We start from the raw sequence: 15,780 nt of genomic DNA, 5'->3' as shown, positions 1-15,780 counted from the left end.
TTAATAAGTGGTATTGGGATAACTGGAGATCCACATGTGAAAGAATAAAGTTAGACCCCTACCTCCCAGCATACACAAAAATTAACTCAAAATGGATTACCCAAAATGTAAGCGCTTAATCTATAAAATTCTTAGAAGAAAATATAGCAATAAATCCTCATGACTTTGGGTTAGGCAAAGGTTTCTTAGATAAAACCCCAAAACACAAGTAAAAAAAATAAATATTAGATTTCATCAAAATTAAAAACTTTTGTGCCACAAATAATACTTTCAAGAGAAGGAAAAGATAGCCCACAGAATAGGAAAGAATACTGGCAAATAATATATCTCATAAGGAATTTATATCCAGAATATATGAAGAACTCTTACAATGCGAAAATAAAAAGATAAATAACTCAATTTTTTAAATGAGCAAAGGATCTGAATAGATATTTCTCCCAAGATACACAGATGGCCAATTAGCACACGAAAAGATGCTCAACATCATTAAAGAAATACCAAAACCACAACAAATCAAAACCATAATAAGATTCGCCCTCACACCCACTAGGACAGCCATAATCAAAAGGAGAGACAATTTCTTAGTGAGGATGTGAAGAAATTGGAACCTTCATACATTGGTAATGGAAATGTAAAACGGTGCAGCTCCTTGGGAGAACAATTTGGAAGTTTCTCAAAATGTTCAACTTAGAATTATCTCATGACTGAGCAATTCCACTCTCAGGTATATACCGAAGAGAAATGAAAACCTATGCCCACAGAAAAACTTGTATGTGAGTGTTCATAGCAGCATTATTCATAATAGCCAAGAAGCAGAAACAACTCAAATGTCTACCCACTGATGAATGAATAAACAAAATGTAGCATATCCACACAATGAAGTACAACATGGATGAACCTCAAAACACTGGGCTGAGTACAAGAAGCCACACATATTGTATGGGTCCATTTCTAGAGCATGTCCAGAATAGGCAAATCTATAAAGACCAAAAGTAGATTAGCAGCTGCCTAAGGCTGGGGGAGGGGGTGATTGGGGAGGAAATGGGGAGTGACTAGTAATAGGTATGGAGTTTCTTTTTCAGGTGATGAAAACATTCTAAAGTTAGATCGTCATGACAGTTGCTCAACACTGTAAATATACTGAAACCACTGAATTATATACTTTAAATGCAAGTCTATCTCAATGAAGCTATTAAAAGTATAGTGATGAATTCAGAAAGAAGAGTATGCTTATAAAGGTAAGTCACTTGTTATGGATCTAAGGGACAGCATCATCAATGTGGCATCTTCACTGCCACTTTGGTGAACACTTTGATACCTACCTGTTCCCATTCATGCTTTGTTAACTGTTCGGAAGGGGATTCATTTGTTTTTATTTCCCGAGGTACAACAGTTGCACCTATTTTAATTTTCTTCAAGTCAGTGTCATGGTCTTCATCTATGGAAATTGGTGGCATCAGCACAGATTTCATCTACAAAACAAATTCACACTTTAGCCAAACCCTGTGCTTCATGTGCTGCCGGCAGAAACTCCAGTGCCCATTGCCGCTCTGTCTCTATCGCTGTGCCTCAGCTGATGAAGAAGGCGTGTTTTTCCAGGCCACTTAGGATCAGGATACTTTGCCCAGCTCCTCCCTAAAGTTCCACGCCACCATTTTCTCCTGGGAGTGCTGCTAGCCATCCTTTCTCCTACCCCCTGCCAGGGAGTTGAAAGAATTCTAAACTAGGATCTCAGTCTTATAGAATCTTCCTTCTCTGTTCCTCTGCACTGACACCCCCACCGGCCTACCCACCTTACAAAATGCCTTTGATGAATCTAAGGTGGTTGTCATCAGGTTTTCCCCAACCCTACTCCCTGCTGCCATTAACAACCATACCACAACAGCCGGCATAAACCAAGAAGTGTGGTCATCCCTACCCTTAGAGGGTCCTAAGGGATGGGAAAGTGGAGAAAATGGGAAAGGTATAAAATTGGACCTGAAAATCTACTTTTGCATTTCAGTTGGTAGAGTTCCAAAGTCTTAAACCTTCTACTTTTGCTACAGTTCAGTTGTATTTAATACAACAAGTATGTGCTGCCAATTCAACCTCATTCTAGGAGGGGTAGAAGACACAAGAAGTACACAAGTCAGATTTCTATCTTTAAAACCAGGCTTATGAGTAGGTGGAATGATGACCCCCAAAGGAGGTAAAATTTGTTTTCCCGGGAAAACTCCTGACCTAAAAACTTCTCCCTAAGGGGTGTCTTGGTGACTAAAATTCAACCCTCGGTTCCAAGTATCAGGAAAGCGAAGAGAGAGTTGGAGGGAGAGTGCTTTGTGTTCAGAGCTTACTCTATGCTGTTTTCTTCACCTAAATAATTATATTTAATCCTCCTAACAATTCAACATAGTAGGTATTTTTAGCTTCCATGCACAGGGGCAGAAACTGAGGTTTCAAAACCTTTCATACCCAGTCACCCAGCCAGGAAGTGGCAGAAGTAGGATGTAAAGCTGGCTTTGGCTATCTGATGTCAGAGCTTCATGAACTTTACTAGGTCAAGGTGGCTCTCACCCTTTGATCTCCACAGAGAGAGTAACAGCCATTCCAGAGACATGCCCTTTTTTTTTTTCCTTTTTTCCTAAGTAGGCTCCACAACCAGCATGGAACCCAACTTGGGGCTTGAACTCATGACACTGAGATAGAGACCTGAGCTGAGACCAAGAGTCAGAGGCTTAACCAACTGAGCCACCCAGGTGCCCCAAGCCATGCTCTTCAAAGCTCAGAAAGCTCTAGAGAGGGCTGGCTGCTCAGGCTCCCTGCTCAGGATAAGTTTTCAATCAGATCAATTGTAGTGGCTGCCATGGCTGATGAGCGCTGTTGTTGCATGGCGGGTGGTGGTAGAGGTGGTAGAGCACGGCACTCCTGCTGCGTGCTTGACAATACCTGACTGACTAAAACGTCATGTTCCCTCACTCTTGCCTAGAATCACGTCCACTCGTTGACTATCAAAATGGCTTGACTATTTGCTGATACCACGAGAAAGAAGCCTTCAACACAGGGTGACCTTAAAATTTATTGCAGTCGGAGTACTGAGAGTAAAGGGAGGCACTATTAACAATTCCTAGAACAACAGGTACAAGCCAGGAGATATGGTCACGGTTGGGTGAGGTTGGAGAGGAGGGATGTAAAATCACCACAGAATCAGGAAAGGGGTGGTAAAGAAGTTTCTATCCAGTTTTGTCTTCAGTCTTCCCTGCTTTGGTCTTAAATGTCTTAGGACACAGCCAACAAACACGGATTAAGTATTCACTATATCATCCGAAGGGGCACATACACCCGAATGTTTATAGCAGCAATGTCCACAATAGCCAAACTATGGAAAGAAACTAGATGTCCAACAACAGATGAATGGATAAAGAAGATGTGATATATATATATATAATGGAATACTATGCAGCCATCAAAAGAAATGAAATCTTGCCATTGTGATGACCTGGATGGGACTAGAGGGTATTATGCTTAGCGAAATAAGTCAATCAGAAAAAGACAATTATCATATGATCTCCCTGATATGAGGAAGTTGAGAGGCAATGTGGGGGGTTTAGGGGGTAGGAAAGGAATAAATGGAACAAGATGGGATTGGGAGGGAGACAAACCATAAGAGACTCTTAATCTCACAAAACAAACTGAGGGTTGCCGGGGCGGCGGGGGGGCGGTAGGGAGAGGGTGGTTGGGTTATGAACACTGGGGAAGGTATGTGATATGATGAGTGCTGTGAAGTACAAACCTGGCGATTCACAGACATGTACCCCTGGTGCTAATAATACATTATATGTTAATTTAAAAATTTTTTAAAAACATAGATTATAAAAAAGTAAAAAAACAAAAAGTATTCACTGCATCTTAGGTGCTGGAGTTGTATCAGTGAATGAGAGAAGCAGGGGAGGATAGTAAATAGTACCCCAATTCTATACTCAGTTCTGGTAACTGTTATGAAGGATATGTACAAGGGGCTTGAGAGCAGATAGAAGTGGACCTGACGTAGTCCAGAGGTCATGGAAGGCTTTCCAGAGGAGGGGTCCATTTAAGCTGATATTAAAAGGATGAGAAGAAGTTAGCAATAATACTATCTTTCCTATGTATATAAAGGAATAAGGGTTCCAGAAACTCAAGGTGAAGAGGGGTCACACTTCTGTCTATACCAAATTAAATTCCAGCTCTAGACTCTACTTGCCTGGATTGGTTGGAGTTGACTCTCAGTCTGGAGGCGTAAGGGTTCAGGTTTCTCACTAGGACCGTATCCGATCATCTGGTTCTGGAGCTGCTATTTGTCCTCATGCTCACAGGGCACATCCTATGCCCCTGGTCTGCAGGCTTTGCCTGGGCCCTGGTACAGGACCCAGATAATTCCAGTCACTCGGCAAGACCCAGCAGGAGCCCTTTGCTAAGTATGGGAGCTTTACAGGCCACACCCAGCCTCTTCCCTTAGAGGTTCTGTACCTGTTCTTGCTCTGCTTCTGTTGTACTGAATCTGATTACTCAGTTTAAAACATTTCCCCCCAAAATACCCTGAGCCATTTGGAGTATAAGAGAAGTCATAGCAATTCAGAAATAAATTGCTCTATGATTCCATCTATATGAGACACCCCGAGTAGTCAAATTCAGAGACAGAAAATAGAATGGTGGTCAGCAGGGGCTAGGAAGAGGGGAGATTGGAGAGTTGCTGCTTAATGGGTAGAGTTTCAGTTTGGGAAGATGAAAAATTCTGGGGATGGATGGTGGGGATGATGGCACAACAATGAGAATGTATTTAATGCCACTGAGTTCTACACTTAAAAATGGTTAATTGAAGTGGTTCATTTCATGTTATATATATTTTACTACAACATTAATCAGAAATTTTAATTTTAAAAAATCAGGATTCTTCACTTTTAGAAACTATATGAAATGCCAACAGTTCCTCGTTTTCACTTACATCATGAAGTTAAAAAAATACATTTGCCATATGTAGAAGTTACCCATTCAGTTCTTTATCTTGCAATCATAGATTTTCTTAAAATTTGTACTAATTTTTGCAGAGTTATGACAACTACTAAAACACAAATGAATACAAAATTAGAAATGAAAAGAGGTGTATATCCCCTTATAAAAACTCTGAGACAAGATTTATGTAAACATTGTTTCTTACTTTGTGTCTTTCTATACGGTGGAGCAAATTCAAGTCTGTGGACTCTGATATCCCACCATGTATGACCAGGATTTCATTGTCAATGATTGTACCAATTGGGAGCCAGGTATAGACATCTTCTAAGATTTGTAAGATTTTCTTTCCATGCATCTGTAGGTAAGAACTGGAGTAAGTTTTGTTTTTTGGTAAGTTCAAGTTTATCACAAAAAGCAACAGCTTTCATGCCACACAAAGGAGTCGTGGAGTCACCAACCCACCAGCATGCATTAATCATGTCTTTTTATTCTACCTTTGTTTGTTTTTTATTCTATGTTTTTGATACTTTGACAACTTGGCGCCTTGCTGACCCTAGAGGAGAGATTGCTCCTCCCGGAGGTAGCTAATTCCTAGAAATCATAGATGATTTACCTTTCATATGCAGAAGAGTGTCTTTCATATGGAAACTAGCCAATCCAGAGCCCACTCCTTTACTCACTTACAGTGAGTACAAATCTCTTCCTTTGCGATAATCATTTCTGTATCTGCATGTTTACCATAAAACAAATCCTGGGAACCTTTACAACAATAGAATATGTTTGTATCTATGCTGAAACTAACAATGAAAGTCACAATGAAAAAGCTTTGTTTGGTCCAGGAAGAAAATGAGGCCTCTACCATGGCCAGAGCTTCCTGCTGTGCTTTTATTTTTTTAAACCCATCACCCTTCCCAAAGGCTCTTTTTTTGTAGTTCTATGGATAAGCAGCAAAGAGAATGCATTTAAAAAAAAAAAAAAAAGTACGAGTCTTACCTTATATTTTTGCAAAATTTCTTTTGTGAAGCCATACCTGAAAAAAAAAAACAATGGTGTTCAAAACTGATTAAATGTTGATAACTCCTACTTACGTTAGTCATGCAAAAAGGGGACCTATTGACATCTCATTATCACAAGTATGAAGAACTCCAGAAACTAGAGTTTAGTTGAAACTATTTCTTACCCAAGTTTTTGCTAGGCATGATGGGAAAGAACAAAAGCAGCCAATGACATCATCCCTACTGGGAAGGAGCTTATAGCATGGAGAAGGCAAGATAAGCTTTCATGAAACAATTTTCAAGGCAACTTAAGAAATATGTGCTAGGTATAGGATGTGTAGCTGCTGTGAGTACTTGGAGAAGTGTGCAGTAGCAGCTGGGGAAAGCTGTGTGAGAGAATGCTTTTCATTTAGATAGAATTTCTCAGACATCCTAAATCTTAGAGTAAATGAATGAAGGTGCAGGAAGAGGGGGTTGGGGGGAGAGACAGAACAGAGACAAAGAAAAGACTAGAAGACAACAAGTTGGCCCTTTACACTCTCTCTGATATAGTTCATGTAATAGTATTCAATATTTTAATAGAAAGAGTCAGGAATTTTCATGCCTGAATAGTAATCATGAAGGGAACGTCAATGATGGAAATTTTTAAAATGACTTTTCCTTGCCTTAGGATAACCATATATATTCTTAAGGCCCAAGAAAGGGAAGTCAGAACACAGCATATTTATTCCAGGTTTCCATGCAAATCATGTCATGTCAGGCTTCTACAGTGTAACTTCGTGTTTCCCGAGATGAATTCAGTCCTGCACTCGCCAAAGGTGTCTATGTTGTTAAATCCAAAGGACACCTTGCAGTCCTCATGTTTCTTGCCCTCTCTGAAGCACTAAATATAGTTGACTACATCATCCTTCTGGAAAACTTTTCTTCTCTTGGATTCTGTGACAATAAACCCTCTTGGTTTTCCTTGTACCTTTCTGGGTATTCTACATCTCCTTTGCAAGTTTTTCTCTGCCTCGCCTTGAATGGTGGCATTCCTTCGGATTCTGTCCTAGGCCCTCTTCTCCCTTCACTCTCTCTTGGCAATCTCATCCTTGCCTAGGGCTCTGGGTACTATGTATGTGCCAATGTTGCCAGACAATGCTGCAGGCCACACTGCATTTCTGCGCTCTGGACACAAATATGCAACTACCTAATCAAAAAGCACTTCAAATCACCTTTCCCCAAAATGAACTTACTGTTCATTCTCATCTCAACCTTTTCTTCTTGGCATGTTCCCAATATCAGTGAACAGTGCCAACGTACTCTCACATTGAAGCCGGAAACCTGGAGGTTATCCTTGATTCTCTCTTCTTTCAAGTCCCCCATATCACATTACCACACTTTAAACCATCATTGCCTAAACTCCTCTTGAATCTGTCTACTTCTTTGTATCACCATCCCTACTACCTTAGTCTACATGAGAACCCATCATCTAGCTCTTCAACTACCTCCTAATTGGCCTCCCACATTCAAATATTTCTTCCTGCTACATTTAAAACACAAATTTTATGATACTCTTCTATGATTCTTTTTGTTGTCCTTAGAAAAAAGTTCTAAATTCCTTTGCATGATCCAACCATGTCTTATGTCTCCAGCCCTGTTAGGGACCATCCTATCCCTCAGTCTGTGCTCCTACCCTCCTAAAATTCTTTCAAATCTAAAAAGTCTTGTCTCATATTCTACCTAAGTTGTCCCCTCAGTGTGGAATATCATTCCTCATCTCTGAACTGCCTAATTCATCCTCAGGTTTCAGGCTGATACCATACTTCTACGGGAGAACCTTCTATCACCCCCCAGACAAGTTAGGTCCCCACTTTACAAACTCATCACACTTGAAAAACCTGTTGAATGTAAGTCTTCCCTGCTAGATGTAAACTCTGTGAGGCAGAGGCCATGTCTCTTGCATTAGCCATCATAGACATGAGATAAAGATGATTGGCTAACTGAATAAATGAAAGGATAAGTGGCACGCCCAAATAAAGCTTTTGAGCTACATTACATATAAAGGACCTCTGAGAACAGTCTGGGACTTTTTTCGTCATAGTCTCAGCATCTGTTTCCATACTTGAAACATTATAATTGAAAATCTATACTCAAAGCCAGGGGGTGAAACTGCCCCAAAGGCAAAACTCATCAGTTGCTGAGCTTTGATCAAGGCACCCAAAAACCTAGAAATAGAAGCATGAGACACGTCATGCCTTCTACTGCCCTAGACCAAACTGGTAAAGGAGGGGTGAAGGAAGAAGAAAGAAGGGAAAGGGGAACATTTATCACCGACTATGTCTTTCAGCAAAATTTGGTAAGCTATTTAACCAATCTTTATTCCTCAAATCTCCAGTGAGTCAGATAGTTGAAATGCTACATTACAGCTGTTCTCAAATGTGTTTATGAACAATTATGCCAGAAGCAATCACCATGTCATAAAAAATATACACATCAGTGAAAAACACAGCACTAGTTTCTGAGATAACATCTGAGGCAAGCCAAAAGTGTAGCAACAGAATGATCTCATCTAAGCCTGCTCATAGAAACTACCACACCTCCAAAACTGGCCTAACACATCCATCCAGGAAACAATTTGGCCTATGATGGGAGGCATGAGAGGAAGAGAAAGAACATAACAGAAGGGAGAAGCAAGGACAGAACTAGAAGAAAATATGGGAAGAAGACTTCAGAGCAACATATACTCACTCAGTAGAAGACTGAGGTAGTAAATTGAGGTAAGACTTGAGGGTCTCCCTTGAGATTCTCCTCATCCCTACTTCTCTACACTCACTTGTAACTCTCTGCTAGGAACTAAACATGGCAGTTATTTTCCAGTATGGGAAACAAAAGAGGAAATCTAAAGGCCTAGGTTACCTCAGATTCATCATAAAATCTTCATGGTTCCCTCTGTTCAAGTGCAGGTCATTGGGGTAGACAAGAAAACTCACAAACAGGATCATTAGGATCTCCATGGAATGTTTTCCTCGATCTACAAAATCACCATTAAAAATATATGAGTTGCTCCCTGAGGGGAGACCATTCTGTGGAAGGAGGAGAGGGGGGGGGAAACAAGCAGTTAAAAGAATGTACTTTCAAAATAAGGCTTTGTACTTAACGTCCCTGTGAAGATGGAGAAAAGAGGCAGAATCACTTCCTCCACTGGGAAAAATCTGCTCACTAACATGAAGTAGTTCTACTCTTCTAGGTCAGGCATCTCCTGGAAGGGACTTTGGAAGTGAAGCATTAGCTCGGGGTAGGAAGCTTCCAGGGGACATGGTGACTGCTTATTCTACCCACTACCTACTCTGAGTTTTCTCTGAAAGGAGCTGATTTTTGTCCTGTCAAAAATAGCTAACCTTATCTCTTCTTTCTCCCTGGAAAAGAGGGAAACTTCCACCCAAGGAAGAACACTGAACCAAGAGCTGGAAGTCTTTCATTCTAAGAGGCCCTCTGTTTAATTTCTTTGGGCTGTGAATCCCTCAGTGTACAAAAGGGAGATGACACTATATCCGCCCCCTCCCCAGATCAAACAAGAGAATGGATATGAAAATACCCAGCGGAGTGTAAGGTCCCGTGCAGCTGTGAGCAGGGCTGACATATCAGCAGCGCGCTCTGGTACAACTGCACCAGGTGTTGACAGCTGGCAGATACTGTGACTGCTCACTGGCTGGGCCATATTAGTTGTTAAATATTTTGATTCTCATTCCTGAGTATGAGATAATACTTCTAAACACAACGTTAGTAGGAAAAAAGAACTGGGATCAGGACAGAGGTCTGGTCTTTATAGCAGCTATTGATTCATTTACTTCTGTACTACGAAACTCCAAGACAAAACAAATATGACAGACCCATGCCTGGTAGGGAAATGGTCAAATGCATTTCTACTGCACCGTAAAATATATCTGAATGTTGAGAAAATACATCACAAAGAGAAAAATTTAAGTACTCATATATCCAAATGTCTGTCCCCCTTCAAAAAAGTTACCTGCAGGAAATAAAATACATATTCTAGTTACATTAATCTTTTTCAAACTATTTTCAGATTCCTCTTTTTTTAGATTTCACACTACAAAAGAAAATCTTACCACCTTATAGTCACTGTCCTAGTATTTACATATATTTAAAGTTACTCATACCCATATAGTAGAACTAGTTAAAAAATATATAATATGGATTGCAATATGTTAACTCAGGGATTCCACAAATCATCATGCAATGTAACATGTTCTGAAGACAACTGGAAACAAACAAGCAAGCAAGCAGCAGTACAGCGTCCTGGACCAGAAATAAGACTTATTGGCTAGTCCACCCCCACTATTACCCATGTGTTCTTGGGTAAATTCTTTAGTCTTTATGAGTTATAGTTCCCTCATCTGTAAAATGGGGATGATAACTTACTTCCATACTTACCATACAGGACTACTCTGGAACTTGAATGAGGCTGTGTGTATAAAATTGCATGAAAACCATACAACACCATACAAATGAGAAGATGCATTTTATTATGACCTCCATGTTATTTCTAATTTTAAGATCCCATTATTTTTTATTTTCTTATACATTAATTCATATACCTTCATGAATTTATTGGGCTTAAATAGTGTGAGCCTGTTGCAAAAACATAGGCTATTCCTTATCATAACTTAAAGAAAAAAGGATGGACTTTGCATCTCTGATAACTCTTCCTTCCTCTAGCCTTCAGCTGGCTGGGATGAGTAAACCAGAGTAATCTGAGGGGTGTTAAAGGCTATAGGTTCTCTTGGGATTCCAGGCCTGAAAGGGGCAAGAGGAACAGCAGTAGAGTGTCTTGGGGTGAGAACATGGAAGAACTAGACCTGATGGGACCTGGACCTTATTTCTTCCCCCTTGATTAGGGGAAACCCTGACTCAGAGCATTAGTGTGGTCCTGGTTTAGGGGAGAAGGAGCTGGATCCTACTAGAAAAAGTGTAGGGAACTTCATCTCTATGCCTGAAGTTAAAAGAAAACTAATACTCGCATTTAGGGATCCCTAGGAATGTAGAGACTTCCTCTCACATTCTTGATACAGGAGTAGCAACTATTGTGCCTTCAACTATAGACAGGCTAATCTAGCTTAAGCAGAGAATAGAAAATGAAAATAACCTAGCACTTAAGGGGATCCAGTAACCAGAGAGAGACAGACCAATCAGATCTGCTAAAGTTCTAACCCCTAATGAGCTAGAATTGTTGGAGGACAGAAGAAAATGTTATTTTAAAAAAATGAGAGGACCATTAAAAAAAGAACAAAAAGTTAATAATTCTTGCCATTTAAAGTGTGATAGCCAAATTTAAAATATCAATAGATTAGAGCTAATTAAAAGAAACAGAGATTGGAAAATACATTTTTTAAAATATTTTATTTGTTTATTTGACAGAGATCACAAGTAGGCAGAGAGGCAGGCAGAGAGAGGGGGGGAAACAGGCTCCCCGCCGAGCAGAGAGCCCAATGCGGGGCTCGATCTCATGACCAGAGCTGAAGGCAGAGGCTTTAACCCACTGAGCCACCTAGGCACCCCAGAAAATACATTATTGACAAGAAAAAGCAAACAGATGAAAAATCTCTTATACAGATTAAAAAGCAAAATGATGGAAATCATAAGGCATGAGTAAGAAATTAGAGATCAAGCCAAGAGAACTAATATTCCAATAATCATTCCAGAATCAGGAAAAAGGAACAGATGGAGTAGAGGCAATAATTACATAATAAAGAAAGGGAGATTTATATGGTTAAAAAGGGCTTCAGCCTGAGGTCTCAAAGAGCTCCTGAATCCTATACACAATTGGTAGGGGAAAAAATATTCCTATCACCAGGTAAGAGTCTTAGAGGCTACTAGAGAGAAAGAGCAAGTTACAAAGGGAAAAGAATCATCCTGGCACTAGACTTCTCATATCCAGTAGTGGGAGGTAGAAGATGGTAGAATAAATCTACAAATTAAAGACAGAAAAGGACTCTAATCCAAGAATTCTGTATTGGACAGAACAGCATTAACTTCTTAGGGTGATAGATAATATTTGCAGATGCGTAAAGGATCAAATATCAACAACAACATAGATGATCATCAGAGTGGAAAAAAGACATATGTAAGTATGCAGTGATCTAATACCACAAAAGCAATGAACATGCATTGATGGCTTGTTATGTGCTAGACACAGTTTTGGTGCTAGAAACACAGAAGTAAATAATACGAAGTCCCTGCATTCAAGGAGCTTGCATTCAGAGAATGTAGCACCCATGTGCCCCATAGAGGAAAACACTCAAGAAAATATTCTAACGAAATAAGAGCCAGGGAAAGACCCAAGAGGAAAGAATATATTATATAGACTATAGATGTGAACAATGAACAATGAACCCTTCAGTATCTAATTAAATATAAATATAAATCAATAGTGATAACGTGGAACTTGCACTTAAGTACCAGGCAAGGATTCTAGAAATAGAAGAGACATACTACGAAGAAAAACCTAATAATGGTCAAGAGCTAAAAATATGGCATGAGCAGTAACTAGAATTTGCAGGGGAGGTTAGGGAAGAAAAGCAAATTCTCCACAAATCTTATCCTAATGGGGGACATATGTAGAAAGCATGAAAATAAATACATTTATCTCATTGGAGGAGAGAGAGGATAATGGTGCAAAAATAAAGTTATACCTACCTGAGGAATATACACACAAATTATTTATCAGGAATGGGAAGATAACCACTATTGAATAGAAAAGCACAGTAAAAAGACCAAAGGAAACTTCACCAAAACAGCAAAAAGAAAAGGGAGAAGATGAAACATAGTGAAGTAAATAGTAAGCAAAGTAAAATAGAAGAAAATTTTTCAAAAAATCTGTTGTTATACTAAATGTGATTGGGTTAAATTCTCCAATTAAAATACCAAGATCACTAGACTATATCAAAATACAAAAATCAGGTATATATAGTTTGTGAGAAATACACATTAAAAAATAGGTAAAGAGAGGTTGAGAACAAGGTAAATACAACAAAGAGAAAACAAAATGTATACATTGATACAAGACAGTGGAATTTAAGATTTAAAGTGCTAAACATGATTACAAAGCAACATTACATAATAAAAGATACTTATGAAGAAGATACAATTCATGAACTTATAGTCAATAAACAAAAGAATGAGTTTTTGCTGCATATATTTAACTACTATAAATGCAAGAAGAAACTGTTTAAAAATACAAACACAAATACAAAATTCAGATTGAATTATTGGTTTAAAATAATGTCTACAAATTCTTGACACTCCCTTTATTATTTTTTTTAAGTTTTTGTTTTTTTTTTTAATTTGACAGAGAGAGGGAAAACACAAGCAAGGGACGTGGCGGGCAGAGGGAGAGGGAGAAGCAGGCTCCTTGCTGAGCAGGGAGCCTGATGTGGGGCTCGATCCCAGGACGCCAGGATCATGACCTGAGCCAAAGGCAGTTGTTTAACTGACTGAGCCACCCATGCGCCCCGTGACACTCCTTTTAAAAGGTGAAGCCTAATTTGCCTCATCTTGAATGTGGATTGGATTTAGCAATTTGCTTCTAATGAATTGAAAAAAAAAAAAAAAAGCAGGAGTGATAGGGTGTAACTTTGGTGACTAAGTCATAAAAGACACTACAATTTCCTGCCTGCTTTCTCTTTTGCATCACTCACTCTGGGGAAAGCCAGCTGCTATGTCATGAGAACACACTCAGGTACCCTGTGGAGAAGCCCATGTAGCTGTTCTGCCAATAACCAGTGAGGAACTGAAATGCTGTCCCTGCAGCCACATGAGTTAGCAATCTTGGAAATGGGTCCTTGAGCCCAGTCAACCTTTCAGATGACTGCAGCCCTGGTCAATAGTTTGACTATCACAGTATGAGAGAGCCTAAGCCAGAATCATTCAGCTAAGCTGCACTCAAATTTCTGACCCACAGAAACTGGGAGACACTAAATGTTTATAGTTTTAAAACACTAAGTACTGGGGTAACTTGTTATGCAGCAATATATAATATACATATTTAGGCAGATATATTAGAAACTAAATATGTGGAAAATTGAATATTTAATCAATGAACTTAATTTAATATGTAGATATAGGAAGAACTTTACATCCTATAAAGAGTACAGTTAATTTTTCATATGTCCAAGGAGACTTTATGAAAATCAATCATGTACTTGATTTCAAAGAAATCCTGAATACATTCAAAATAGTAAACATTTCATAGGATATATTCTCATATCATAATCCAATAAAGTTTTAACTAAATAATAAAAATATGATTCAAAGAATTCTAGCTCCTTTAATTAAAATCCTTGGAAATTAAAAACTGTCGTCTTAAGCATTAGATCAAAGAAAAAAGTAAAGGAAAATTACAAGTTTGATAGAAGTCTCAATTAAAACTAAAATTAGAAAAGATGTGTGGGGGACACCTGGGTGACTCAGGCTGTTGAGTGCCCAACTTGGTTTCAGCTCAGGTCTTAATCTCATGAGTCATGAGAATGAGCCCCAAGTCAGGATCCCAATGACCAGGGGAATCTTCTCAACCAGAGATTCTCTCCCTCTGCTCCTCTCTACCTTTCTCTCTCTCACACTCTCCCTCTCAAGTAAATAAATAAATCTTTAAAAAAAATAGATAAGGTGTGTAGCTTTAAATGCCTTCATTATTAAAGAAGATGCACATGAAAGACTATTCATCTGAGGAAATTAGGAACAGAACAATAAAGTCAATCAAATAAAGATAAAAGCTGAAATTAATGAAATAGAAAGCAAACAAAAAAGAAAAAAAATACATAAATCTGAAAGGTGATTCTTTGAAAGAACAAACAAAACTGATGAACTCATCATGAGCCTGACTGAGGATAAGTGAAAAAAGAGAAAATTTAAAAATATGTAACAGGGCACCTGGATGGCTCAGTCGGTTGAGTGTCTGCCTTTGGCTCAGGTCATGATCACGGGGCCCTGAGTCAGGCTCCCAGATCAGCGTGGAGTCTGCTTGTCCCTCTCTCCCCTGCTCGTGCTCCCTCTTTCTCTCAAATAAACAAATAAAAATCTTAAAAAAAAAAAAAAAAGATTTTGAAAAAACAATATGTAAGATTAAGGGTGTCTGACTGGCTCATCACTATAGCATATGACTCCTGATCTCGGGGTTGTGAGTTTGAGCCCCACACTGGGTGTAGAGATTACTCTAAAATCTTTTAGGGGCACCTGGGTGGCTCAGTTGTTAAGCGTCTGCCTTCAGCTTGGGTCATGGTCCCAGGATCCTGGGATCAAGCCCCACGGCAGGCTCCCTGCTCAGTGGAGAATCTGCTTCTCCCTCTCCCACTCCCCCTGCTTGTGTTTCTGTTCTCACCATCTCTCTGTGTGTCAAATAAATAGATGGAATCTTTACAGAAGAAGAAGAAGTTACAATTTAAAAATAAACAAAAAAAATCTTTTAAAAAATATGTAAGATTCAAAAGTAGAAAAAAAGACATAGAGAACTAGATAAAAGTTACATATATGTAAACAATATAATATTGACATCTATGGCAATGTAGTTTTATAGTCTAGAGAAATGGAGGATTTCCCTGAAAATAAAACTACGAGAACTGAGAACTGATTCAAAAGAAGTAGAAAACTTGAACAGTACATCTCCCTGTGGCTTTATAGTAGAGCTCTATCTCAATTTTCAAAAGCAAATAGTTTTAATGTTATTTAAACCAATGATTCCCATTCTTGGCTATACATTGGAATCATGTAGGGGACTTTTAAAAGTCCCTAGGTGTCCAGTAGAGTCTCTGAGAGTAGGACTCAC

The 15,780-nt window shown here is 39.0% G+C and overlaps 1 protein-coding gene across 1 annotated transcript in view; it reads right to left on the bottom strand.

Moving 5' to 3' along the window:
- The window catches only part of PPEF1 (protein phosphatase with EF-hand domain 1), a gene marked incomplete at its 5' end in the record, with an annotated part of 97,883 nt that overhangs the window by 30,479 nt on the left and 51,624 nt on the right, over positions 1-15,780 (bottom strand). The window contains 4 exons of the mRNA XM_080795695.1: positions 1,323-1,472; positions 5,171-5,320; positions 5,959-5,995; positions 8,859-9,025. Of these exons, the coding sequence (XP_080651821.1) occupies positions 1,323-1,472; positions 5,171-5,320; positions 5,959-5,995; positions 8,859-9,025 (504 nt within the window). The remainder of the gene's footprint in view (positions 1-1,322; positions 1,473-5,170; positions 5,321-5,958; positions 5,996-8,858; positions 9,026-15,780) is intronic.

The sequence above is a fragment of the Martes martes genome (genome assembly GCF_963455335.1).
Source record: "Martes martes genome assembly, chromosome: X".
Taxonomy (NCBI): Eukaryota; Metazoa; Chordata; class Mammalia; order Carnivora; family Mustelidae; genus Martes; species Martes martes.
The sequence above is the reverse complement of the archived record's forward strand: the minus strand, read 5'-3'. Positions and strand labels throughout refer to the sequence as shown.